This window comes from Primulina tabacum, chromosome 7 (assembly GCF_025594145.1).
Source record: "Primulina tabacum isolate GXHZ01 chromosome 7, ASM2559414v2, whole genome shotgun sequence".
In the NCBI taxonomy this organism is placed as follows: Eukaryota; Viridiplantae; Streptophyta; class Magnoliopsida; order Lamiales; family Gesneriaceae; genus Primulina; species Primulina tabacum.
This window is the reverse complement of record NC_134556.1, coordinates 37,161,047-37,188,685: the sequence shown is the minus strand read 5'-3', so window position 1 is coordinate 37,188,685 and position 27,639 is coordinate 37,161,047. Positions and strand designations below refer to the sequence as shown.

Genomic DNA, 27,639 nt, shown 5'->3' with positions numbered 1-27,639 from the left:
AATTCTTGTAAAACAGTCTCAAAGTTAATTTCGTAAAAATGATATTCAACCTGTCACAACTAATGGAAAATTTTTATTCTCGTGATATTTATGGATCTTTTTAACTCATCATAAATATAAATTCATGAGAGCGTCTCCTGAGGGAGGCTTATTTTCAAATAACATAAGCAAGACTTGTTTGCTCGAGTTGGTGAAATAGAGTCAATGTTTGATCAATTGTAGGAAGATCGGTTTATTCTATAAACAATTTTTCGGATAAGTCTGTCATATAAAATTTATCTATTTCGATTTATCAGACTGATTAATTAGCAAATTATCTGAGATTTACATGATGCACAACAAGCTATCATCATCAAAAATACAAATATACCGGCCGAACCGATTCGTTACTCATTTTGTTTCAAAATTTCAAATTTAAAATAAAATGTTGAAATCGATTCCAAATAGTAACAAAGTCAACCAAGTTTTTTTTTTAAAAGCAATCAAATCAAACAATAAAGAAAAATTCATTAGTTAATCATCAAGTCTCAACCGTGAGCCGTACGATCCATCACCCGACAGCGGCAGAAAGAAAAAATGGAAAAACGAAAATCCTGAAGAAAACAGGGTACCTTGGTTGAATCAACGACTTCGTCTCATATAATCGCCAACAACTGCCGCACAATCGCAAGTGGAATCTCGAAAAATCTTTAAGCGATGAAATGACAAGGCGGCATAGTTCTTGTGTTCTTCGCTTAAATCGACACATTTAAATGGGATTTTTCGATCCCTTTTCAAATCCTTCGCCTTTTCTGGTTCTCGCGTCATTTGTTTTGTGTGCCAATCATTTCTCGATTGCTGCTTATGGAAGATCGAATAGCACAGAAATCACCCCCATCAATGGAGATCTCTACCATACGAGGTAATTGTGCATATACCCTTTTGCGTGTTCCTAATATATACCTTCGGTTCTAGATTTTTGTAATATGATTCTTGTTGGTTAACGAGACATTTCTTGAGTTAGAATCAATGTTAGAAAGGAATTTGAGTTTTGATAATATCGATTTGACAGTCTATTAGTAGTCTGGATCCAATCTGTTTTTCTCGTCATTTGGTTATTTAATTGCTTGCAAATTGTCTCCTAATTTTCTCTTATTGCATATCATATAAAGCTGCTCGAAGCTACATTATCATGTATATTTTTATATAGGTACTGAGTTTATGTTAACCTCAATCTTTTTGCGGATTAGATAGTTCGTCTACCCTTTATCATCTCCCTTTATTTAGCTCAAGTTCGCCGGTATCACTCGTCGGGGAACATGTTACACTGTATTATTGCTATGTATTGCCATCAATGTTAGCATTGTACTGATGTCTCAAAGTAAAAAAACTTGCGGAATTTCTAATTAAATTCTTTACAGAGGAGCTTTATTGGAGGAAATAGAATCATTGGTCTATCGTCATCCTGACAAGCTTTCAGTGGGTATCATGCTCTTTTTTTGTCCAAATTTATGTTTAGGAAAGGTACAGCTCTCTTTTTAATGATCTTTTATTTTAACAGATTGAGAAAATTTCAAGTAAGAATAAAGGCTATGAGACACAAATGACTATAGTTACTTATTGCCGTAATCAGAAAAGTTGTGATGACAAGGGAAAGCTTAGAATCCTTCTCGTAAGTGTTCAAGCACCAAATTTTTTTAGCTTCGTGTTTATTGGAACATGTATTGAAATCTATTTTTGCTTCTTCTTCTTCTTTTTTGGAATAAGAAAAAATGTCAATAGATATATCTAATCTCTGACCTTTGCTGAAATGCGGTTATGATATGGGTGTTCTCATGAGATGGAATAGTGTTTAAAAATTCTCAGATTGATTATTGCTGGTGTTCTTGACAGATAATTCCTTGTATTCCAGAGTTTTGGACAGCATGCTAGGGAGCTTATTACTACTGAGCTAGGGCTGCGGATCATTTCCATTCTCAGTGAAGAGGAGTTTTTACCCAATGTTGACCGAGTTACATTAAATAAAACTCTTGATAAGCTTGTTATAAAGGTGGTTATCATTATCTATTTGTGTGCATCATATGTAGTTAATTAAGGACATAATTTTGTATTCCAACTTTCAAACTTCAAGCACCTACATAATGATTATTCAAAGTTTTAAAGCTGCATCGGATTGCTCAATGGTGTATCTTTTGTTTCTTTATAGAAGGACAAGAATGTATCTTCTTTTCAAAAACTTTGAGATCTAATGTTCTCTTGCATTGCTTCTGCACACATCTGGCAGGTTGTACCGATGGAAAATGTAAACGGCCGCAAACTTGTTGAAGATGGAGAGCTCTGTGAGAGAAGGAATGGTATAGTTGCTGATTTCACTGTATTTATTGTAAAATGCCGTATCAGTTTCGGTGCATTTGTGAAAATTTGTGATTTGAGCTTTTTCCAGGAAGAGGAGTTGATCTCAACAGGAACTGGAGTGTGGATTGGGGAAAAAAGGAGAAGGTATGTGAATAGTCTCTTCGTCATGAAGAAGATATGCTCATAACAACAGGGTTTATCTCTGTCAAATATGATGTACTTTCTGAGCATATTTTTTGCCTTTCCCCTTTTTCTTAACTCATCAACATATATGTTTGTGGTAAATTTATCATAATAATGTTTTTTATGTTCTTTGTGACTGCAATGTGCTAAGTTCTCTCTCATTCTCAGGATTATGATCCATATGAAGAAAATCCCGGGACTGCTCCATTTAGCGAGCCCGAGACACAAATTTTGCGAAAACTAGCTCTCACATTTGAACCACATGTATGGGTTAATGTGCACTCTGGTATGGAGGTAAGTCCTGGCAGTTCCGATATTACCCATATCTGTTTTCTCTTCCAATTGCTTGAGCCACGTGTATGGGTTAATGGGCACTCAATTGCGTGAAGATAAGCCATTGGTTGTCGCCTTTTTGTCATTCAGATTCTTTTGTAACTTTACCTTTTTAATTTAAACCTAGATCATCGCTAAAATTAATGCATTTCAGCCAGTCGTTGATTTGGCATTTTGTTTGCTAACTAATGTGTGTCTTATATGACCTTAATTTGTTTTTCATTGATATTCGAATGACTAAAGGCTAGTGTGAGAATGTTCTATATCTTCTGTGCCTCATTCGAAATTAGTATATTCTCGGAGTCAACAATTTTGCTTATGGATTTTTTTTCTGTGGTTTAGGCTTTGTTCATGCCTTATGATCACAAAAATACAACTCCAGATGGAATACCGTCGCAGATTATGAAATCATTGCTTAAAGAGTTGAATCATTACCACCTGAAGGACCATTGTTTAATTGGATCTGGTGGAGGCTCTGTCGGGTATTTATAAGATATTAACAATTTTAGCTTTCATTTGTTTCTTAAAGTTATTATTTGCATTTTCAGATGGGGCAAGTTTATTTCTAAGCCTGGAAAAACTTTTTGAAACCATCTTGGCTGCCATGCCTATCTCATATCCAGTGGAATCCTACAGATGACCTGAAAGTCATTCTGCTTCGATTCTGTAAATTGAATATTGATCACATGTTAGAGGGGCAAGATTTTCAGAAGCATCATGCTCGTCTTTTCTTGGTTAGATATAGCTCACCAGATAAATCAAAATCAGTTATTTGGCGTCATTTATATAATCCGCTTCTGTCCTGAACTTTATGACATGTGTTTAATGTCAAGCTATTTTTTAATGCAAAAACTGCTACCCTGTGTCATAACTGAATAACTGAAGCTAGGGCCACGGATTGTATATTCACATTAAAGGTGTCAGACCACCATGACAAAAATTCAGAGTTAAACTCCTAGGTGCTGTAATTTGCTCAACTCTATTCCAAATACGACTTAATGGGAGTCTTGCTTGTCTCGGCCAAATTAGATTTGCCAAATGCATCATGATCAGCAGAATCGCCTACTTCTGGCAATTTAATTGTTCCAGAGCATGCCAATCCAACTCTATTGTCCAGTATAATACCTGAGCAGAACCATCTTGTGAAATATTTTCACTTATACCATCTACTATTTTTACCTCTGCTATTGATATCTTTGTCATGTATGTACAGGTATCTGGCCCATGGTACGGCAACAGATTATATGTATGATATTGCCAGGGTACCAATGGCTTTTACATTCGAGGTGTGTGAATGCCTTATTGTGAACTGTGATATACTCCCACCATGTTTTGCTACCTAATATCCTATGTGCTAACCCCTTTGGCAGATCTATGGAGATCTTAAAGCCCCATCAAAAGACTGTTTTAGAATGTTCAATCCCATTGATCTCACCTCCTTCAATGTACGTAACACATATTTAAATTACCTTTTTTTTCCTTATTTTGAGATATTAATTTCATTGCTATTCCCAAACAAACTTCGAGGGGTGTATTCAATATAGGAGATTTATTGACTTTTAATTACTTTTGTAGATTTTAAAAGTCTAGGTGTATTCAATTAAGACTTTTACATACTCTGTAGAAGTCTAGTGATATTCAAAATAGACTTTCATAAAGTTTTAAAAAATCAAGTGGTATTAAACATTGACTTTTAAAAACTCTTTAAAAGGCTATAGGTATTCAAAATTTTCATAGACTTTTAATAACTTCATGGAATTCATTAACATACAAACATTAAAGCCTAAGGTACAACTATAAATTGTAGAAAATTGTATTTGGTTCAACCCAAAGATTTGGATGGATTTTTAAAACTTCTAACTCATATACAAGCTATTTATTTTTTCTCTCTCGCTTCACATCACATCTCTTCTTATCTTTTCTCCTCTCATCTATTTCTATCACTCTCTCAAATTTTCGAAGTGCATCTCTATATATATTTTCATCTTTTCTTTTCAAATTTTTCATTTTTCGGCTGATTGTTCATTTAATAATTTTTTATTTTAATATCACTTGAAATTTTGAATTCTAGAATTGATTTTGTGATTTTTAATATTCAATAATAATAAAAGATGATCCAAAAAATTTTTGCTTAATTCTTAATAATTGAATAGTCTCGGAACAACTATGATTTTTTAAATTCATTTTAGCATTTCCAATTAATATGTAAGCTATGATATTTTTATACAAAATTATATTCACACAATACTAAATAATATTCTTTTCACATGTATATTATCAATTTAAAAATAAGGTTACATGTTAATCAATTTATGTATTTTAAAAAATTTACAAACATGCATACAATCACACATATATAAACATGTAAAGATTAAATGATTTAACTTTTAAATAAGTAAATTTATTTATTAATATAAATATTAAAAATAATTTCAAACTAAATATGTTATATATGTCAATTAATTATTGGTTCAAAAAAATAATAAAATAATAATATGTTATAATTAAGTATAAAATTTATAAAATTCTATAAAAAAAATTCACAAAAGTCTATAAAAATCTTGCAAAAAAGTCTAAATGAATCCACATAAATCTGTTTATAAATCTGTGAAATTCTGTAAAAGTCAATAAAAATCTATCAAATCCATAAAAGTCTGTCATTTAAAAAAGGCATTAAAAGTCATCAAAACTCTGAATTGAATACACCTCACTTCGTTTAGTCTCCACAATCACTCAACATGTTTCTATTGTTCGACTTCCAGAGAGTTCTCAACGACTGGTCGGCTGCAATCTTCAAGATGTTCATCATAGGCGTACAGCAGATGGATGAACTTCAGTCTAAGGCAGTTGCCTCTAGTTTCGACCAGTGGGTATCTATAGACGACTATCTGAATGGGTATCTAATGCAGAGGAAAAGCAGATATGGGAAAAAGCTCGAGGTGCTTGACCTCGGGATGCAAGAAATCAGAACATATTTCAGGTTGTTCTTATTGTCTTCTGTGCTCCTGATGTTCATGTTTTGTTCAAGAATATCAAAGAGCACCCGTCCTATCGTCTCAGCTATTTCTTTCTGATCATGTAGCTATCGTTAGATTCGAGAGTTATATTTTTCTATTTTCATCTCTTTATATAACTTGCAAGGGAGAGGGTATTTTTTCCACATGTATATTTTGCACTTTGTTGAACCGATGTATTCCTTTTCTGTACATACGATCTTCAAAACAGCTGCTAATAATAGCAGAAACCTGCCTTTGGTAAGCCCAGAAATCATTCATTGGTATGAGATTTGTGTGCTATGTTAATGTGGTACGATGTGTTTGATTGATTTGACAATTGGAGTTTGTGATAGCTGATTCTTGTTTCTGAGCCGAGTTTTGTAAAGTTGCTGCAAGAATGCAAGATCACACTAGTTTCATATTTTGCGATTGGTCAAAGTTTCGGTCAAATCTACGATACAGATAATTTTATGCTTTGTACTCATATTTAAATTTTTTATACATATTTTACGTTTAGCAGAAACACTCCCTTAAATTTGTTATATTTTATGATTGAAATGAGTTATAAGCTTGTGGAATATGGATTGGATAATTGATTCGGACTTGGGTTTGGTCATTTGTGTCCTATTTAAATTTTATTTTTAATTAAATTGAATGTCTAGAAAAACACGAGAAGAAAATCACAGTTTTTTTAAATATAATTCAGGAAGTAATTCTATTAAAAATATATGAAAAATTTAAAATTGGAAGAGATACATCGAAAAGGAAAAAGATATTTTTTAAAATTTGATGTAAAATATTCTGAATATTAGCATTGGCACCCTCGAATTAGAGTATTTTTCTAATTTTGCCACATTATATCCTCAGATATTATGTTTCTGACATCAATTTTACATTGAAATTAAAAAATATCCACATTTTCTTTTCTTTTCTTTTTTCTGTTTGCAAAAATAAAAAATAAAAATAATATCTGCTTGATAAACCGTAAATGGAATGGGCATCAGTGGCGTTTGGACATAATGAACACGCTGTTACTTCCAACGCCACCGCTTTACCTCGGCTCCCGCACTCGCCACTTCCTTCCTCCACCACCCTTCTTCCGCCAGCGCCACCACCTTATCTCCTCCGCTACCTCTCAACAGTTCAATCTACCCATCACCGAAGAACAAGAGCATGACCCGTACGACATCGCTTTGCTCCCCAACCGCTACTACGACTTCACCTCGCTCATCGACTTTCTCTCCTCTAACCAGGACCCGGCTCACCTCTCTCAGCCGGAACCGGAACCGGAACCGCCAACTCAGCTCGACCTTGCGGAGTTCCGCCTTGTGCAGGCATACCGGGCCGTTCCCGCCCCTCTATGGCATTCGCTCATAAAAGACCTTTCTTCCTCACCTTCGTCCATTTACACGGCTTACTCATTGGTCACTTGGCTACAAAGGCACAATCTTTGTTTCTCTTATGAGCTTCTGTACTCTGTCTTGATTCACGCTTTGGGGAAGAATGAAAAACTCTATGAAGCTTTTCTTTTGTCCCAGCGTCAGAGTTTGACTCCATTAACTTATAATGCTCTTATTGGAGCGTGTGCGAGGAATGATGATCTTGAAAAAGCGTTAAATTTGATGGAAAGAATGCGGCGTGACGGCTATCAATCTGATGTTGTTAACTATAGTTTGATTATTCAGTCTTTGATGAGGAATAATAATGTGGACGCTGGGATATTGGAGAAGTTGTGTGTAGAAATGGATACTGATAGAATTGATTTGGATGGACAATTGTTGAATGATATAGTTGTTGGATTTGCTAAAGCTGGGGATATTGATAGAAGCTTGTATTTTTTAGGGGTGATGCAGGGTAACGGGTTGAGTGCAAAAACTAGCTCACTAGTAGCTGTTGTGAATGAGCTGGGTAACACGGGGAGGATCGAGGAAGCAGAGGTAGTTTTCGAGGAACTGAAGGAGGGTAGGCTAAAGCCCAGGACGAGGGCTTATAATGCCCTTTTGAAAGGGTATGTAAAGGCTGGATCTTTGAGGGATGCCGAGTATGTTGTGTCGGAGATGGAGAGGAATGGGGTTTTACCTGATGAACACACTTACAGTTTGTTGATTGATGCATATGGGAATGCCGGTAGGTGGGAAAGTGCGCGAATTGTGCTGAAAGAGATGGAAGAAAATGGTGTGAAGCCAAATTCTTACGTGTTTAGTAGAATATTGGCAAGTTATAGGGATAGGGGAGAGTGGCAAAGATCATTTCAAGTGCTCAAGGAGATGAAAAATTGTGGGGTAAATCCCGATAGACAGTTCTATAATGTGTTGATCGATACTTTTGGGAAGTATAATTGCCTTGAGCATATGAAGGCGGTGTTTGAGAGAATGGAAGTGGAGGGTATTGAACCGGACAACGTGACATGGAACACGCTTATAGATTGTCATTGTAAGCAAGGGCATCATAATAAAGCGGAGCAACTGTTTCAAGAAATGCAGGAAAATGGGTGTTCGCCTTGCACCACAACTTATAACATTATGATCAATTCTTTTGGTGCGCAGGAGAGGTGGGATGATGTGAAGGAATTGTTGGGGAAGATGCAGCGTCAGGGATTATTGCCTAATGTTGTCACATATACTACACTAGTTGATATTTATGGACAGTCTGGTAGATTTAATGATGCAGTTGAGTGCTTAGAGGCTATGAAGTCTGCTGGATTGAAACCATCTTCCACAATGTATAATGCTCTCATCAACGCCTATGCACAGAGGGTATTTTCTGAACTTCCATTTTTATTCTTTACAGCATATGTATTGTCAACCCTTGTACACATGGAGGTAGACTAATCCATGATTCAAAAAAATCCCTAATCTCCTAGGCTGCTTACGGATGGAGTTACTATAGTAATGTTCTGTTTTGTCTCCGATGTATTTGAATGTGTGTTTTTTGGAAATGTGTTTACTGAATGGTTTTATCCTGATGTGTGTAATGGAAGAATGCGTTTGCTTAATAATGTGACATCATATGTATATACTTACAGATCCAGTAATTCCTGTTTCCATCTTTTTCTTGCGTGCTTTTTGCAACACGACGACTCTTATCTTCTCCAAATTACTTCAAGGGGTGCAATCCCCACATTCTCCATCCGCCCTTTGAAAGTTATCTTACTATTTTTCATAAGAATGTAGATTTTCTGATTGAAATCATGTCTATTTTATATATCGACAGGGATTATCTGAGCAAGCTGTAAATGCGTTCAGGGTCATGAGAGGAGATGGTCTGAAACCCAGGCTATTAGCTCTTAATTCATTGATAAATGCTTTTGGGGAAGACAGGCGGGACGCCGAAGCCTTTTCTGTGTTGCAATTCATGAAAGATAATGTGAATGAATATATCTAACTGTTTTATATTATTATTCCTCTTCTGGTGCATTTACGTTCAGCTTAATTTCCATGTGATTCCCTTAAACTGCAGAATTTCAAGCCTGATGTTGTTACTTACACCACACTCATGAAAGCCTTGATTCGTGTGGAGAAATTTGAAAGGGTAAGCCTCACTTTTACTGCTCTTTCTAGTACAGATCATTTAGCAATTTAGAGTGTAAGCTGTACTAGTTTTTTTTCCTCAAGAAAGAAATTGATGGTTGGTTAGCTTTTACTTGAAAAAGGGTTCTGATTTCTGCTCGAACTTCTCTTTTGAAAATAAAAACGTTTTTTTTTACCGATTGTATATTCAAACATAAAGTTTGTTCTTTACTTTTTCCCTCAAGAGCTCTTTAAAAAAAGCCCTCCTTTGTAGATATTTTTCGTGAGCAAGTGCTTATTTTTATATACAGACACGTTTTTGAAGAAGAAAGAACTTTCAGATTTGAGATGATATTAGCTATTGAAAACTAGCGTAAAACTAATGAAATTTTCCTGAAACTATGTTGGAGTTCAGGTACCGGCAGTTTTCGAGGAAATGCTTCTCTCTGGATGTACCCCAGATAGAAAAGCCAGAGCAATGTTAAGATCCGCTCTCAGATACATGAAGTCTACCCTTAACTTATAGCTTATTCATTCATCATCTGGCAAAACTCAGCCATGCAATCAATGATACCCGCCGTTTAACCTTTCATTAAGGTCAGGTTTTACATGCATTTCAAACTCAAACTTTACTTGATCATCCCAACATCATACCTATTCGTTTTTGCTAAATCTGTGCTGGGGTCGTCATTTGCAGGTCGATTCGAACTGGGTCGGAACCTAATGAATGGTATCTTATAACACAAGTTTGTTGATCGGAAGGTCAAAGCAGCAGAGGACCAGTCAGTTCCTTGTACAATTCCTCGCAAATGCTCAAAAGTTTTTTTTTTTTTTTTTGGGAATGTTACAATAGATTATTTTTTAAAAATTCAATGTATACCAAGTGTGAATTTGGGAGAAAAAAGTGATTTTGTTTATTTATTCAGTATTGGTTGGTTGGTGTTACCAGAAAATAAGTTTGAGTGATAATAAAATGAAAGATGTGATAATTAATATGATATATTATTTTAATATAAATTTTTTAATATTTTTTGTATTTTGGACAATTATACCTTTGTGAAATAACAAAAGTTTCTTGTTGTTTTGTTTATAAATACACATCATATACATTTTTCTACGTTGTTGAAAATATGAATGAAAGAAATGAGGATAATATTTAAATCATATTAGTGATTGATGAATTTGAGATCCAATTCACATCAAGTAATGCAATTTCGATATGGCAAAAACTTGTATGAGACAGTCTCACGGGTCGTATTTTGTGAGATATATATTTTATTTGAGTCATCAATGAAAAAGTATTATTTTTTATGCTAAAAGTATTACTTTTTATTGTGAATATTGGTAGGGTTGACTTGTCTTACAAATAAATATTCGTGAGACCATCTTACAAGAGACCTACTCGTTCGATATTAATTATGATGAATTTCAAATAATACATCTATCGAGTCCATTCTGACCTCTATATTTTTTTTTCCAAATCAAATGAATTTATCAAAACACAAATTTATTTATGTTTGTTACATATTTACATGTGGACCTGTGCTTATTTTATATAAAATATTGGGCTAGATTTATTTTGTTGCAAACTTAAAGCCCATATAAAAGAGCATTTAATGATAAAATAAAAAAAATCCAGTCCATTAAAATGAAAATGGACTATCCACTTCTCACTTCTGTGTTGCAATCTACTATTTTGACTTCGTTTACCCTTTCCTCTTGTTCATCGATTATTTCCTCCAACTCTTTCCTCACTCATGTTGTTCGAAGTTTATCTGATATTTCTTAGTTTATGATTTATTTTTTTAAAAAAAGAATTATTAGACGAGGGTGCCGATAGTAGATTCTGGAGGGATTTTTTGTTTGTTCTTTGTTATCCGGAGGCAAGAGGTGATTGTGGAGTAATTTCGTCTTATTTTCTGTATGATTTTCAGATTTATGATATTTTTGAGATCAATAGGTAGTGGAAAAAAGAGGAGGTTGTGGAGGAAACCATAGGCTGGAATGAAATGAAAATGAACGAGCCTGGTGGTTGAGATGTGCCTTGTTGAGCTTGGAAATTATTTTCTTATTTTTTTTTTCCAGACGCTGATTTTATCTTTCATTTTTGTTCCTCTGGTTCGTTTAGCTCGAGGAGTGCCGGAATCGGTGTATTCTGGTTCATCAAGAAACTCAACACCCAGTGAAAGTTCCAATGAACATTGCAAAATGGTGGTCGTATGAGATAATCTAATGCTTTCATTCTACAAGGAGCCCTAGACAATGCAGAGATTCCCGTGAGTAAACTTAAATTCACTTGCAAATAATGTACTTCGCGTTTGTAAGTATGCGTCTTTTCATTTTATTTTGTATTGTTATCAACTTTTTTTCATCAAACAGGTTGAGGGTCCCTTGGAAATCAATAGCAAATTCGTTGTCGGGATTGAGAGCACCTGAAATTGTAGGTGCCTTTATAATTTAACCTTTTGCTTGCGTAGGCTTGAAAATTTTGTTAAACAAGGCGCTGCTACTAGAGGTACTGACTTAATACTGGTTTTGGACGGAAGTTTCTGAGTTGGTATGAGGAACCTAAGTTTGACATTGTCAATCTGTTCAACCCCTTCCAATTCTAAAAATGCAAACTTAAAGTTCTTATCGGTGCCTGTTAATAAAATTGTTGGATTATATGAATCCTTATTAGTTTTTTTGTTTTACGTGGAATTTTTAGAAATTTGTTATCCCAACACTTCGAGTGGAGCATTCGTTGTTGAGTCATGCTTAACTTGCAAAATTTTTTGATAGGGTCGTAAGAATGGAGTTGGCTTTATGGAGACATGGAAATTTTATGGAAGTTCTGAAGGTAAGTGTTCCTTACTCTAAAAATTTTATATATGCATGTATTGCACGTGGTTTTTATTTTTCATCTGTAAGAATCAGTATATGTGCGTGATTATCACTGTGAAAAATGTGCAGCTGATACTATTTGGAAATAAACTAGAATTATATTAATGAGTAGAAACTAACACTATCAGATAACACTGCAAACTCGTAGAAATCTGTAATAATATTTCAGAAGCATCTAACATGACATAAATTTATTGAAGAAAAAGTTCCCATTGTCTAAAAGACTTGTTCAATGAAAATGCTTCTAATTATATAAATACACTACAAATATATTTTCGAAAACTGAATAATATGGAGCTTACTCGAATAACTTGAAGGGAATCTGATTGACGAAGACCTTATGAACAATTTTATGAACGAGTTAGCGTTTCTTGCTGGTTATCGCTTAACTTGATGCAAATAATTATCAAGCGAGGACTAATGTTTCTTCCGTTATTGAAGCATTGTGATCTCTTGGAGCTTCCAATGGTAACTGTCACTTGCACAACAAAAGATGCATGTGCCCCATCTATTCTCCCGTGTGTGCCTGCACTAACATAAAAAACATTTGGCTCTAATTTTGCATAGGGTATATTTTAATTCTCAGTATATAAAAATAATTACAATAATTACTGACGAGGTAATGGTTTTTTAAGGATATCGGAATGCTGAATCAGTTTCGCGACCAATACAGGGGGAAATTGTTGATGCACTATACTCAGGAGATAGAAATAGAGCTTCCCATCTCTTGTCAGAGCTTGGGGGTAGAAGCCATGCATTGCAAGCCCAGGATTTTATTTTAATACTTCAATACTGTGCTAAAAATCCTGACCCATTGGTAGGCTTTCTCCAGATTCCCTTTTTGGTGTATATCTTCCTGAATATTGCATTGTGATGTGCTTTGTCACTTTTCACAATTACATTACTTGATTAAGTACCAAATCCTGATGTCAGAGTAATCGTTGAAATTGTTTTTGTTTTTTAGGCTAGGGGGTTGCTACAGTCATTGGACATATTAATTAATGAAGATTCTTATGCTTTCTACAGTTTGTGATGGAAACTTGGAAACTTATGGAGGAAAAGGATGTTGAATTTAGTGGTAGATGTTATTTTCTCACCATTCGAGCTCTCTGTAAAGGTGGTTATTTAGAAGAGGTAATTAGATACTCTACACTCTGTCTTTAATCTCATGTCGATGCTTGGGTTGCACATTGGCTCATATAATATAACTGTGTTTAGGGGATTGTTTATCTCATTGGTATTGCATGACATATAATTATATTGTTCCCCGCATGTGTGTACCTCTAAGTGTGACAATTGATTAGGTACTTGGAACCTAGAAAAGAACTTATAAAATACCTAAATATGTGATTGTTTTAAATTTCAATCAAGCTTACTAGTTGTAAACCGTATAATTCTTCAAAGTTGTAATGGACAACATTGAAATCCGTGATCTTAATTCACACCTTTAATCCTTAGTACTCCCTCAAATCGAACATTGATTGGACTTATAAACATTGAGCCTAAAGTCAAAAGTTTTCTTCAATAATTTTGGAAACAATCTGTTTACATGTTGCGATTTGCATTCAGACCATAGTAGGGTATGGAGTGGGTATCAAGCTATCATAACATGAACATGGAAGTAAAACATGCTCTATCAACATACTTTGATCACGAAAATTTGGAGTAACTGAATGAATCAAATTAAAGAATACCTTGTTTAAAAATTTTAGTATACTGAAGCAAAATTAAAGAGAAAATGAGAAGATATAGCGTGATGCGGCCATTTTTGTTACATGCATAGGAAATTTGCCCAAAGAGGTATATATATCATCATTAAGTCCAATCATCACTTTTATGAAATGTATGATGGATTGGATCATTCAAATTAAATCATGAAAATAATTTCATAAATGGTGTAAATTGACCATGATTATAATTGATTCTGTCGTCTTATCCTAGTCCAGCGATTTAGTTTTTACATGGCATCTTGTAACTCCTACTATTCAAAATTTCATATTTGCTGCAAAATAATCTCATTACTTTCCTCGTTGAAATGGATCTTCTGGGGGTACTTTCATCAGGCATTAAACGTTGTAAGCTTTCTAGAAGAGAATTCAGATGAAAAAGCAACACTACCAATGTACAACAATTTGTTGAAGGCCTGTATTCAAACGGATAGCTTAAATTATGCTAATGAATGCTTGCATTTGATGGAGCGCCAAGGGTTGGGTAAAAATGAGATAACTTATGCTCTTCTTCTCAAGGTATGCCAGATGTTCCTTTATACACATGATTGTTGTTTGAGATTCCTCAAAAAATGTTACTGTACATGACGAAACGTCCATTGAGGAGTTACTGTTTCAAATTTAATTTGTTTTTTTCCATTTAATTGAAGAGTTATTTGTATTGTGTTTGTTCAGCATACGCTGTTTGATCATAGGTAAACGCTTACATTAACCAGGGAAATCAGTTTTGTCAATAGGTTTTGAACACAAACATGATGTTTTTCCAGAGTTTTCCGGAGTGTCTCAAATGAAGTTATTCACTTGTAATTTTTCTTTTTCTTGGGATGACCTTGTTCTCTTGGTATTTATGAGTCCCAGTGAATTTTCTATGGCATTGTGTTTTTTCCTTCTGTTTTGTGTAATTATCAGCCAGCTACATCCTCTTTTTCCTATATTGCCCATCTTACTTTTTTTGTTCGTCTTCCCTTGTTCTTTGTGTTGTTTCAATCTTGTGTTATACTGCATAGTGTCGTGGACTATTATTTTACTTGTTAATTGACACAAAACTACGATCTGAATAATTTTTCAGCTTGCAGTCTTGCAGGAGGACTTCACCTCTGTTAAATTTTTTTTGAAGGAGTGTGTCAACTTCTATTCTCTGAGCATTTTAACCCTTCGAAGGTTTATATGGACCTTCACAAGGTTGAGAGATTTGGAATCTGCTTGTGCAGCCTTACAGCAAATGGTTGCCGTTGCTTTTCAGGATTATCCCATCATCACTAAAACTGCTGAAGGAAAGTTGTATAATTCAAGATTGGATATTCCTATGCCTTTCTGTGACAAGTTGATTTTGAGTAGACGTAGCCATAATAATAATATTGTTCCGCCTTCTGATGCTGAAAATTGCGAGGAAGAGGACTCCAGTAAGACTGAATGGTGGGCTAAAATTGGCGTGGATGCTGAAGAAGTCAGAGATGGTGGACCAAGTGTTTTGCAGAAGCCTATTTCTAAACAAGTTATGAAGTTGTTGAGGTGGTCCTTCAATAACATTATTGCAACTTGTGCTAGCATGCAAAATCTCATGTTGGCTGAGAAATTGATGTCACAGGTATGGCAAATTTGTCATTTCTAATCTATGGCTCTTTTGTATCCTTGATTCGGTAAAGCGTTTCCTAAGAAAGAAAGTGGGAGGAAAGAAATTATTAACTTCCGCATGCCGATAGCTACTTTAGTGCTGATTTAATTTCCTCGAATGAGTGATTTCTTAAATTTCTTTTCGCTGAAAGTTTTGATGATGCCAGTGGTGAAAGAACTAGCATGTACTCACAAACACATGGAAAAATGAGACAACAGCTTGTGGCTGTTTCAGATCTTGTAATGAGTTTGCCTGAGCCATTTGTTGATCATGGATCTATTCCCTGTGTACTGTGTAGTATGAGGTACTGACTTCTTAAGACAAAAGTTGTTGCAGTGATCAAGATGTGACTATCATAACCCTGATGCTTGGGGAGAAACAAAAATAATAGAAGAGTTCTGTGCGAGGGAACAAAATGAACGACGATATATAAATTACATAAATTCTTGGTGTCCTTTTGACAGATGCAAATTCTTGGCTTGGAACCGTCATGCAATACCTATGATGGCTTCATCAGAGCTTTGGTTTCTGTGAAAGGTTTTCGTGATGGCATGGAAGTGGTAATATATGACCTCCATTTTGTAGATATTTCCAGAGCACTTTTCTTTGAATTTATAATGATAATTCCCTGCATCGCTCATCTGTTTGCAGCTAAAAGTCATGCAACAGAAAAATATGAGGCCTTATGATTCAACTCTTGCAGCCATATCAACAAGCTGTAGTAGGGGTTTAGAACTGGATTTGGCTGAGATGTTTTTGAATCAAATGTCACAATGCCCTTCTACTTATCCTTATAATGCTTTCCTTGAAGCATGTGATACTCTAGTAAGTAAGCAATAACTCTTTATATGAATCAGTTATAAACGATTCATTCACTGTTTAGTTGAAGTTATTCCACATTTTCCCTGCATGTTAGCATTGATAGTCAGTTGGAATGTTTTTGAATATTGAGGAATCTTGGGAGCTGAATTTGACCTTTGAGAGATTATCGGAAATCATTTTTATTATTTTTCTCAAGATGCACATTAATATCTTATATCTATATTTCAGTTGCATCTCATTTACATCTTATGCTTATTCATATTGACATCTCATGCTTATTGTTTGGGTGCATATGCTATGGAATTAACTAAAATGAAATGTGAATGCCTCATACTGCATGTTCTTAATAATGTTGTAGGACCAACCGGAACGTGCTCTTCAAGTAATTGCTAAAATGAGAAGATTGAATATTCTGCCTGATATCAAGACCTATGAACTGCTGTTTTCATTATTTGGCAACGTCAACGCACCTTACGAAGACGGAAATATGTTGTCACAAGTTGCTGTTGCTAAAAGAATATATGCCATTGAAATGGATATGATAAGGCATGGCATCCCGCACAATCTTCTATCAATGCAAAACCTTGTAAGTCTACAGCAGTAGCAGTCAACTCAGATCTATTTCAAACCTGACATCTGAAACAGGGGTGCGAGTTTTGTCCTCGTTGATAGTTTGCATGTGATTTTTAAAATAGACGCATAACCCAATAAACTTACAGATGAATTCCTGTATTTGACCTGACCGCACACTATTCTCCTGCTAGTTCACCTGTTTCTTAAATCTTAAATATTGATGGTCCAGTGATGAATGGCTCTGAACGCTTTTCTTGGTTAACCATGTTCATTTAGTTTTCAATTATGAATTAATAACTCAGAGCAAAAAAACAAACATTTCATCAAGTGAATTATTGCATTGGAATCTAAAGGATAGCTTTTGATCTGAATTGCACAAATTGAATTGCATGCCATTTACTCCTCAGTCCTTCCTGGTTTTTGGCAGCTGAAAGCACTTGGAACTGAGGGAATGATGAAGGAGCTTATTCAATACTTACATGTTGCTGAAAACCAGTTTTCTCATGGAAGCACTTACGTAGGGATACCCATTTATAACACTGTTTTGCATGGACTTGTTGAGGCTAAAGAAGTAAGTAGCTTTTAGTATATGCTGACCTTATTTTAAAACTAGTTATGCATTCTCACATGACCGATAATTGACAATAAATTTGTGTTCTGTTAAGAGTGGTGTTGCAATTGAGATATTCAGGAGTATGATTTCATGTGGATACTCAGTGGATGCAGCCACTTACGATATCATGATCGATTGCTGTAGTAATATAAGATGTTACAAATCGGCTTGTGGCCTGGTTTCTATGATGATCCGTGGTGGGTTCTGTCCAAATGCAGTTACTTATACTGCTCTTATAAAGGTATTCTCTTAGGCTCCCATTCTTTTTGCTAAGTTTAATTCACTTTGTGATTTGGAAAAAAGTTCATTTTGTTGCAAAAGATTAGACTCGTGGATTCTAAGTATGATTTGACGCAACATCGATTAAATACGAAACAATTCTCTGTGCTGTCTCCCACACATTTTGACTTTCATAATAAGTGGTTTCAACATGGTATTTGTACTATAGGTTAGAGGTTCAAGACTACCCTATATATTTTATGAAGTTGGTCTTGAGTTGTGTTTTTTGTGCTGAACTCCCAGCCTACTTATACGTGTATGTTTTCGATATTAGTTTGAGGAATTATATTCCTTGATCTCTGGCTTACTTGGTAAAGTGTAAAACTAGTGACTGATGTCCCCAATGAGCTCGAACATTTGGGAAAACGGTTTTAGTGGAATTCCTGATCATTGTTTTGTTGGAATAATCTGTAGATAGGTAGGTTTCTTCCACTACTGTTTTCTTGTTGTCAAAAGTTGGGTATATTTTAACAATCACACATCCAGGCCTCTCAGAGTGACAGTAACTCTAGTTTCAACTCTTTGTTTTTATTTTGATTTTAACTACATGCTGGCTCACCTTTAAGCAACAGATTCTGTCATGGACACTTGATGACCAATTCGGTTAATTTTGCAGTTATATTCAGTAATCCAACATCTGGCATCCTTCTACTAGACTTTCCTATTGTTCCACCATTACATGTCTCTGAGTAGCAACAGAATTATGTCAGATGACAATTTTTATTAAATTATCATTTTTTTTTCAGAACTTGTTGAAATTTGATCGCTTCGATGAGGTGATTAAATTACTAGAACAGTGCAGCTCAGACGGGATTCAACCTGATCTAGTGTTGTATAACACCATTCTTCATGGAGCAAGTGATAAGGTAATGAAGTGTTTGAGATATTATAGGCATTCACGAGTTGTAAAACTCTAAATATATAGTGTTGGAAGTAGAGCTTTGAGGGGTTCTGTAAGTTGTGAGCTGGAGTTGGATATCTTGTACCTTGCTAGTGAACAAGTCAGACTTCATCATGGATTTCAAACCATGCTAGCTCGAAAATTTTCTTTTTATTTTATATTTTACTGACTGAATGTTCCATGTGTGAATGAAATATTCAGGGACGACTTGATGTCATCGAGTTCATCGTTGAAAGAATGCATCAAGAGAAGATCCAACCTGATCCATCAACCTGTACTCATGTTTTCTCTGCATATGTAGACAAAGGCTTCTGTATCACTGCCATGGAAGCATTACAAGTTTTAAGTTTGAGAATGATATCTTTAGAGGATGATATTCTTGAAGAGAACAGGCTTGAGTATGAGGATCTAATTTTTAGTGAGGACTTGGAGGCCGAGTCACAGATTATTGAGATTTTCAAAGATTCTACAAATCTTGCTGTTGCCTTACTGTACTTGAGATGGTGTGCCATTTCTTCATTTCCAATAGCTTGGCTACCAAGTCAAAGTCCCTGGGCAACAAGGCTTTCGACTGATAATGCTTTTAGATGGAGTGGCTAATGCTACCAATGTGTGTATGTGTATACCTCAAGAAAAACACTGTGACCCGGCTAGAATCTGTATATCCCCTTAAGTTCTAGCCACGCAAATCAACCCACTCCACAGTTCCTCCATCCGCCACGAAAATCTGCAATCCATGGAAGAGACCAGTTGCACCGAGTATTTAGAGCTTGATTCATTCTATCATTTGATCAGATTCAAGAGATCTCCAATGAGAGGAAAAATCCAACGAGGATTTTAAGGCTCATTGATGTTCATACGGACTTGGGTTTCATCAGTTTGTTTGCTAGATGACATTACTAGGGTGAAGTATCCAAGTTTCAAATGAGAAACATCTTCAAATTTTTGTTTTGTGATTTTTGAGACGAAGCTTTACTTTTTAACATGTAGTAAAACTGAACAAGTGTCGAGCAACAGCCATGAGCCACAACATTTGAAATTTATAACTTTGTTATTTGTTTACGTTTAGCTAAATTTTCAAATTCAATAATCATGTAATCTACTACGTGTTTTTTATACACAACACGATATTTAACGACGACAATACGATATAATATAAAACTCCAACTGGTATCTTGAAACTCGATGCAAATCTGTTTGACTCGGGCCGGCATGTGAAATCTTTGTTAAAGATGACGTGACAACTCCGAGGGGATTGTCGCAAATCTCATCTCGTTCAATCGATGTCGTCCGAATATGTAAATAATAATTCGAGATAATAATTACATTATAATAAAAATACAAAATAGTACTATTTCAAAACCTTCCACCCATCATCGGTAATAATTTATCTTCTCTACATATTAATCAAAGCTCCTAAATTAGTCTACAAATATAAAATGGTTACCACCATGCAATTAAATAAGGGATCGGTTGTTGAAGAGTTCGTAGCCCATGTCAGAACGCAGCGTGAATAAAGAAAGGTATAATATAATCCACACATGCATACGTACAGACGTATGGTTAATCATCGAGTGCATGTGTCTTACGTATCTTTTACGTAGGATCCACACATATTTTATATATATATATATATATATATATATATATATAATTGTACTCATTGTTTTATTTATTTTAATACTTTTTTTTTTCTCTCAATTACGTTCATTTTTTTGAACTTATTATTTTTTGAGAGATAATTTATAGATAAAAAAACTAATAATAAACAGTGTTCTAAATTGAGTCGTCTAGATGATGTCTAGGTGTCCCTGATTTTTAGAACTGCTTAGGAGGCCGCTTAATTTAATATATACATTTTTTTTAAATTTTAATTTTTTAAGAAAAAATTGTTTGAGATATTTTTTAATTAATTTGTATCGAATAAAAATGAGTAATATGCAATTGATTTTGAGTTTGAATATGATATATATGAATTATTAAAAAAATACAAAAATTTGTGTGAGACCGTATCACGAGTTGTATTTTGTGAGACGAATATCTTATTTGGGTCATCCGTGAAAAAACATTAATTTTTATGTTAAAAATGTTACTTTTTATTGTGAATATCGGTAGAATTGACCCGTCTCACAGATAAAGATTCGTGAGAGCATCTCACAGTAGACTTACTTTAAAAAAAATATGTAGATGAACAAGAAGAATTAGATATTTAGATTTTAAAAAAAAAACGTTTAAATACCGTCTAAACAGCCGCCTAAGCAATTTACTAAAGATATTATCAGATAAACTTTTCTCCAGATGTTATTGCTTGCTAGGCTACATCGTGTTAAAAACATTTGGTTGGGATTTGAATAGTTTAATCTTCAATGATGCACAAAAAATAAAATTAAATCTTTAATGAATATAAAAACAATGCATGTTTCCTAAAAAAAATAAAATAATGCATGTTTTGCCGACACGAAATAAGATAAGTAACATGAAATTGAATTATTTAATTTTATTTTTTCAAAAAAAAAGTAAAAGTAAAAGATTCCTATAATATCTATAATATATATAATTTATATCCCATCAAAAAAACAAAGTCGAAGTCAAAAAATAAAAAAAGGGGAAAAAACAAGAATATGGTTCATTACTTGATTGATCTTCAAAGTCCTATCCAATCCCAAACAAAGCCCTAACATTCATTTATGCGCAAATCACTCGAATTGAATCTCGTTAAATCCTCAAGATCTTACTGGAGATGCTTCCTGTGAATTCCCAATTGTCGATGTAAATAATGAATTACCATCCCAGCTTCCCCAATCCTCTGTCCTCTTTTGTAAAGTAATTCAAAATTTGAAGTTAAAAAAATCAATTTTGTTCCCTGTGTTCGCCCCCTGAACCACAACATTTCTCTCCTTTTTCTGGGTTGTTATCCGTTCCCTACCGGTCGCCGTCCGCTGTTATACATGGCCATTCCTCGGCGGCGCCACCAGTTCCGCCGCCGCATGATCCCGGCCATCTGTGCCATTTCCGCTGCTTTGCTTATCCTATTTGGTTTCCTCTCTTTTCTCACTCCCTCTCCTACCGGCGATGATCACCTCCGCCGCACGATGGTATCCATTTTTTTCCCAAAAGGATTGTTTTTGTTGATTAGATAATACTGCTGTTGAATTGGTGGTGTCATTTGTTTGCTGTTTTAGATGGATGTTGAGATTGGCGATGGAAATAGAGCAACGCCAGAGTTTGGTGTCCTGGTAAGGGTTTTATTTGCGCTTTAGAATATGGCTGGGATCAAGAGTTTTTATACTGAATGTGATTTGTGTTGGGTAATGAAATCTAGAACAGTGTAGGAGTGCATGATCGTGATATTTGGAGCTCTAAAAATGCGAGGTTTTACCATGGGTGCAGCACTGCCAGCAACAGATTTGCAAGTGTGTAAATTCGTGCAGCATATTCATTTTATGTGACTTCCTTTTGATATGTTTGTATTATTTATTGATTTAGAATTTGTTTCTGATTCCTGCGTTTCATGTTGCTATTTTTGCTGAACATTGCTTAAACATCATGGTTTAATTAACAGAAGCAGCTGCTGTTACAAAACCCAATCGATACTTGGCAATTGCAACAAGTGGTGGTCTAAACCAGCAAAGAACTGGGGTATTAAATGCATGAATTCTCACTTTTTTTTTCTTTTTGTAATGGATCGTGAAGGAATTTTCTTTGTAATTATTGGTCAACCTTTTATGAAGAACGAGTTATTATTTTCACCCTTTACTTGTGTCAATTAATGGAAGAGAAGTATTAAGAATTGTGTTCATATAAAACCCATGCTTCTTTCTAACTGAAATACATGTAATTTTTTGTGACGTAGAGAATATGAATCACATTCTCTCTCTATCTCTCTGAACTTACGGTTTTATAATCTAATAATAATTTGAAAACATAATTTATGTTATGCCAGTTCCCTCTGTCCTAATTTAATGGTTAATCACTTGTAAACATTAAGTTCAATTGAGAAAGATGGTGACATGCATGGTGGTAAAAGCTTAATTAGCTTTGCATGATGGATTTACAACTTGCCTTTAGGATCTGAAGTTTGTCCTTATTGTGAATTCTTTGCAGATAACTGATGCTGTTGTTGCTGCTCGCATCTTGAACGCGACCCTCGTCGTCCCAAAATTGGACAAAAAGTCTTTCTGGAAGGACGATAGGTATTTCTTTTAAAGTGCATTTGAGTAGCTCTTACACTTTTGTTGCTTCCTTCTAGGTTTTCAATGTTACTCTCTTATGCAGCAACTTTTCAGATATCTTCAACGTTGATTGGTTTATATCATATCTAGCAAAAGATGTAAAAATCATAAAAGAGCTCCCCAGAAGAAAGCGTGTTCAGAATCCATATACAATGCGTGTTCCAAGAAAATGCAATGAACGTTGCTATGTTAACCGTTTATTACCAGTACTTGTAAAGAAACATGTGAGTTGTTACTCGTGAAAAGTGTTATCCTTACATTGTAGAACTTTTCTCTATCGTATAGTTCTTTCGACAGATGGAGACAATAAATTTGTTACTCTGTGGAATCATATTATTAGTTGCAATTTGCAGTTTGTCTTGCATATGTTTTTCTTGATTTGGTTAGAGTTCAAGTATCAATTCAGCCAAGCATGCCAAGATGAACACTTACCCTTTTTAAATGTTGTCTGATAGCTTTTAGGATACATGAAATATATGACCTATAGAACTTGATCAATTTCTTCATACTTTGACTGGTCCTAGTTCTGCATGCAATGATTTACTGAAACACTCGAAAACAAATCGTGGCTGCTTGTTGGGTTGTGTTTAGCCTCATGTTTTCTCAAGCCAGTAACGATGATGCCATTCTCCACTTTTTTCTATTTAGCTTGCTGTTACCCAGAAAATTAATTAATGGAATTTTTTTGTTACAGGCTGTCCAGCTGACCAAATTCGACTATAGACTTTCAAATAGGTTGGATGTGGACCTACAAAAGCTTAGGTGCAGAGTCAACTATCATGCTCTGAAGTTCACAGACCCCATTATTGGTATGGGTGCTAAATTGGTGCAGAGAATGAGAGTGAGGAGCAAGCACTACGTAGCTCTTCATCTAAGGTGCCTAAATGATGTTTGGGTGAATGGCTTTTCGATTTTGAACTTATTCCTTTACTTCCCTTTCAGATCTTTCATCAGCATGGTATTTTGATTACCTATAATATAATATATTTCTTTAGATACCTCACTTGATCTTTTTGTAATTACAATTATACCTCTTGATTTTTGGGTTTTCTACTTTTGCATTCAGGTCATGTTTGGTATGGTTGAATGAAATAAGATAGGAATTGAATAAATTTTGGAATGGAATGAAAATAGAAATGGAATAGTATATCTATTTAATGCCTATGATTGACATAAGAAAAAATGGAATGGAATACAATTATTTTTAATAATTAAATCATATTATATAAAAAAATAGTTAAATAATAATTATTCTATATTATTTCATATCACTTATCATCATCATTATTTATTTTTATTAAATAACTATTATTAACATTTTATTTGGTATATCATTATTGTATTTTTATTCTAAATATTAATTATTATTATTAATATTGTATTCTTACTATCATTATCTATGATTATATTAATATATGTTTTTATTATTGTTGAATTAATTATTAATCATATTTAATTTATTATTATCATTGTTTTACCATGCTAGTATTAAATGGTAATTAGTATTATTTTATTTATTTATATATTATTATTTATAATTATTAAATATAATTATTTTATTTATTGTAATTTAAAATTTATATTAATTTAATACTATTTTTATTATTTATTTATAATAAAATTATAAATTTTTATTTATTTTATTAATTATTATTATTAATATTTATATCAAAATATTTCAAAAATAAAATGATATATATATATATATATATATATATATATAAAGTTGAGAAAATGGGAATGTGTAAACCCAACCAACATGGTAAGACCATTGGAATGACATTCCAAAAGCTATACCAAACAAAAAAACGGAATGAAATTGTCCATTCCCACCTCATTCCATCCTACCAAGTATGTCCTTAGTGTTTGTACTTTTCATTTAATCTACTTTTGGCTTTTGAAGAACCAGTCGATTTATTCTGATATGGCAAGTTAGGATTATTTTTTATGCAGGTTTTGCTTTCTTTTACAGGTTTGAACCTGATATGCTTGCATTCTCGGGATGTTATTATGGTGGAGGAGACAAAGAAAGAAAGGAATTGGGTAAAATACGGCGGAGGTGGAAAACTTTACATGTAAGTTTTCATATTTCAGCATTTCGTGTTTAATTTTTTTAAGGACATATTTTTTACCCTCATCCTTCGAAGTATTGAGGGTTTCTTGATTAATTCCTGAACTCAATATGTGCCATTTTACTCTATAAACCTTGAAGTATATGCCAACTTGGAAGTTTCATTTAAATCTGGAAACCAACCACAGAAGGAATTAACAGTTTGTGTAGATCTGGTTTTATGCGTTATAAAATTATAAAAAAAATACGTGAAAATGCGCGGTGATATCTTCATTGGCATTTTAAGTAAGATCTTTCACTACAAAAAAGTCTTAGAATATGCATTTTGCCCCCTCTCCCCCATAACTTTAATCAATTTTGACATTAGGTTGGTTTTAGATTTGAATGAAAAGGTGTGAAATGGGTCCCATTTTCAAATTTTAGAGGGGGAAATTGGACTAGATAGTTATGTGGTTTACTATGCTACCATTTAACATGGGAAAGATTGCTTGCCTTTTTTGTAAATCTTAATGAGGATGGCAAAACAATGAGACACGGTTGAATAACAATAATTGGTTGGTAATTACCTTCCAGAACCAGGTAGTTTTTTTCCTTCTCTTTTGGGGTGGGAAGTTGGTGGTGGTTGGTCTATTAGTTGACTGTTTTGAAATGTCCAACTTATATATATGGAGAGTTTTCATCGAGATATGTTTAGTTAGATTTTAACTTGAAGGATGTATTGTTGATGTTCTAAACCAATTCCAGTGAGTTTTTGATATACTGAGTTTCTGGCTCATTTGCTTCGTGTGTCCTTAGTGCACAAAGGATCAAACTCCTTTTCTACTTTCTGGAAATAGTTTAATAGGCAACATGAATCAAAATTGAGTATCATGGATTAATTTTCAGATTGGTGATCCAGAGAGAGGGAGACGGCAAGGGAAATGCCCCCTTACTCCTGAGGAAGTTGGTCTTGTGCTAAGAGCCCTTGGGTATGACACAGATACTCATATTTATGTAGCGTCTGGAGAAGTATATGGTGGGGAAGAGACATTGGCCCCCTTAAAGGCTCTTTTCCCCAATTTCTATTCGAAAGATACCATAGCAAAGAAGGAAGAGTTGCAGCCTTTTTCTCAGTATTCCTCTCGAATGGCTGCACTTGATTTTATAGTTTGCGATGAAAGTGATGTGTTTGTTACAAATAACAACGGAAACATGGCCAAAATTTTAGCAGGGCGAAGGTTTGCTTTCCTTTCCCTCTGTTTTTTTGTTTCTACTTTTTTCTGTAACTTCTAATTATTCTCATCGCCAAATTCTAATGCATTTATAGCTCTCGCTTTCAGGAGATATTTTGGACACAAACCAACAATTCGTCCAAATGCTAAGAAACTGTACAGACTGTTCTTGAACCGAAATAACATGACCTGGGAAGAGTTTGCCTCAAAAGTTCGTGTGCATCAGAGAGGTTTCATGGGAGAGCCGAAGGTGAGGCCCGGGAGGGGTGTTTTTCATGAAAACCCAGCTTCCTGCATTTGTGAAGACTCTGAAGCCAAAAAGACCATGGATCCGATCCCAAAACATAAGAAAGACACAGATGTAGCAGTTGAAGATCAAAACCCTGATGATGAACCAGAATGGTCTGATCCTGAAGATGAAGATGATCAGATGAATCAGCTGGGCAAGTTTCCCCGCAATGAAACTTCCTCAGACTATGACACAGTACCCGATGAGCCTGAGTTGGAGGAGTTCCTTTCTGATTGAATGCTGAAAGTCGTCGGTGTATATAAGCTTTCCTGTTCAATCAATCTGCTGCTTCAAGTGACTAGTTCGCTCATGGTCTTGAGAGTCGGGAGGGCTGAAAATAACATGCTGCATGGACAGCAGACAATTTTTTCTTAAATCCGGAGTGGGTATACTAAAGTAGAACACGGAAACATTACTTTGCCAATTAACTTGGCAACAAATTTGAGGAAATTTATTTAGATATCGATTCAAAACATGTATATAAATTTGAATTTTTGCTTTCAACATTCTGTAAATAATTGTTGTATCATAAAACTTGAGGGAGGGTAGGGAAATGGATGGCTCTGGGGATTTTGTAAATTTTCTTGTTTATTTCTGTATTAAAAAAAAAAAAACACCTCAAATCTTCCTGAGGTATTCTACTAATTGAAATTTGTTGATGTATCTTTTCTATATAGATGTTGCCTCGTTTTTCATTTCTTAAAATGATCCTTCGAACTCCAAAGATAAATTAAATATTTGTGTGGTCGTTCAGACTTGGTATCCAGTATGTATGGAGATTTGTCTCGGTTCGAGCTTGGAAAGATGATAGATTCGAAGGAGGAACTGACAAGTTTTGGGCCTCTGCCATTTTTCATTCGACTGTGTAATTTGTACACATAAAAACGTAAAATAAATTTGCTAACTCCTGGAACAACACTCAAATAATAATTATATTTTTGGAAACCAAATGACAATACCACTCACCATAAGTACAATGGATGTATGATTAATTTCGATTTAGTTAGTTACTTTGTTGTTTGATATTTGAGTTGTTTATTTCCTGGTGTGCCCATTGTACTTATATAA

At 34.4% G+C, this 27,639-nt stretch overlaps 4 protein-coding genes across 11 annotated transcripts; all 4 read left to right on the top strand.

Moving 5' to 3' along the window:
* The first annotated feature begins 506 nt into the window (after positions 1-506).
* On the top strand, positions 507-6,183 carry LOC142551653 (uncharacterized). 2 transcript variants are annotated; one of them, XM_075661007.1, is made up of 11 exons: positions 507-901; positions 1,401-1,458; positions 1,541-1,651; positions 1,892-2,029; positions 2,264-2,333; positions 2,423-2,478; positions 2,686-2,811; positions 3,193-3,332; positions 4,064-4,136; positions 4,221-4,295; positions 5,613-6,183. In XM_075661007.1, the coding sequence occupies exons 1-11, from the start codon at positions 753-755 to the stop codon at positions 5,922-5,924; spliced, it is 1,308 nt and encodes a 435-aa protein (XP_075517122.1). In that variant the 5' UTR covers positions 507-752; the 3' UTR covers positions 5,925-6,183. The 2 variants fall into 2 exon arrangements, with proteins under 2 accessions (XP_075517122.1, XP_075517123.1); XM_075661008.1 differs by having other exon boundaries at positions 742-901; positions 1,401-1,462.
* Positions 6,184-6,829: 646 nt separating this feature from the next.
* On the top strand, positions 6,830-10,321 carry LOC142551652 (uncharacterized). The gene is made up of 5 exons (XM_075661006.1): positions 6,830-8,602; positions 9,060-9,212; positions 9,306-9,377; positions 9,771-9,952; positions 10,053-10,321. Exons 1-4 carry the CDS (start codon positions 6,866-6,868, stop codon positions 9,879-9,881), a joined length of 2,073 nt encoding a protein of 690 aa, XP_075517121.1. The 5' UTR covers positions 6,830-6,865; the 3' UTR covers positions 9,882-9,952; positions 10,053-10,321.
* Positions 10,322-11,018: 697 nt separating this feature from the next.
* On the top strand, positions 11,019-19,475 carry LOC142551651 (pentatricopeptide repeat-containing protein At1g76280). 7 transcript variants are annotated; one of them, XM_075661002.1, is made up of 16 exons: positions 11,021-11,245; positions 11,316-11,383; positions 11,484-11,631; positions 11,735-11,795; positions 12,137-12,194; positions 12,874-13,055; positions 13,265-13,372; positions 14,302-14,484; positions 15,035-15,553; positions 16,045-16,140; positions 16,232-16,405; positions 16,761-16,988; positions 17,403-17,546; positions 17,641-17,829; positions 18,614-18,733; positions 18,970-19,475. In XM_075661002.1, the coding sequence occupies exons 3-16, from the start codon at positions 11,618-11,620 to the stop codon at positions 19,366-19,368; spliced, it is 2,475 nt and encodes an 824-aa protein (XP_075517117.1). In that variant the 5' UTR covers positions 11,021-11,245; positions 11,316-11,383; positions 11,484-11,617; the 3' UTR covers positions 19,369-19,475. The 7 variants fall into 7 exon arrangements, with proteins under 7 accessions (XP_075517120.1, XP_075517114.1, XP_075517118.1 ...); XM_075660999.1 differs by having other exon boundaries at positions 11,020-11,383; XM_075661000.1 differs by lacking the exon at positions 11,316-11,383.
* A 1,919-nt stretch (positions 19,476-21,394) lies between these two features.
* On the top strand, positions 21,395-27,202 carry LOC142551650 (O-fucosyltransferase 16-like). Its single transcript, XM_075660997.1, has 10 exons — positions 21,395-21,863; positions 21,951-22,004; positions 22,091-22,181; positions 22,331-22,407; positions 22,873-22,961; positions 23,044-23,224; positions 23,695-23,876; positions 24,973-25,075; positions 25,957-26,288; positions 26,391-27,202. The coding sequence occupies exons 1-10, from the start codon at positions 21,717-21,719 to the stop codon at positions 26,806-26,808; spliced, it is 1,674 nt and encodes a 557-aa protein (XP_075517112.1). The 5' UTR covers positions 21,395-21,716; the 3' UTR covers positions 26,809-27,202.
* The last annotated feature ends 437 nt before the right edge of the window (positions 27,203-27,639 follow it).

Excerpts from the sequence above, each read along its gene's own strand:
- LOC142551653 (XM_075661007.1), top strand. The coding sequence starts at position 753 with ATGGGATTTTTCGATCCCTTTTCAAATCCTTCGCCTTTTCTGGTTCTC. Across the intron at positions 902-1,400 it reads GGAGATCTCTACCATACGAG|AGGAGCTTTATTGGAGGAAA; the intron begins GTAATTGTGCAT and ends AATTCTTTACAG. Across the intron at positions 1,652-1,891 it reads GAAAGCTTAGAATCCTTCTC|AGTTTTGGACAGCATGCTAG; the intron begins GTAAGTGTTCAA and ends CTTGTATTCCAG.
- LOC142551652 (XM_075661006.1), top strand. The coding sequence starts at position 6,866 with ATGAACACGCTGTTACTTCCAACGCCACCGCTTTACCTCGGCTCCCGC. Across the intron at positions 8,603-9,059 it reads TCAACGCCTATGCACAGAGG|GGATTATCTGAGCAAGCTGT; the intron begins GTATTTTCTGAA and ends ATATATCGACAG. Across the intron at positions 9,213-9,305 it reads TGCAATTCATGAAAGATAAT|AATTTCAAGCCTGATGTTGT; the intron begins GTGAATGAATAT and ends CTTAAACTGCAG.
- LOC142551651 (XM_075660999.1), top strand. Across the intron at positions 15,554-16,044 it reads CTGAGAAATTGATGTCACAG|ATGCAAATTCTTGGCTTGGA; the intron begins GTATGGCAAATT and ends TCCTTTTGACAG. Across the intron at positions 16,406-16,760 it reads TTGAAGCATGTGATACTCTA|GACCAACCGGAACGTGCTCT; the intron begins GTAAGTAAGCAA and ends ATAATGTTGTAG.
- LOC142551650 (XM_075660997.1), top strand. The coding sequence starts at position 21,717 with ATGGCCATTCCTCGGCGGCGCCACCAGTTCCGCCGCCGCATGATCCCG. Across the intron at positions 22,962-23,043 it reads TCTTTCTGGAAGGACGATAG|CAACTTTTCAGATATCTTCA; the intron begins GTATTTCTTTTA and ends TCTCTTATGCAG. Across the intron at positions 25,076-25,956 it reads GGAGGTGGAAAACTTTACAT|ATTGGTGATCCAGAGAGAGG; the intron begins GTAAGTTTTCAT and ends ATTAATTTTCAG.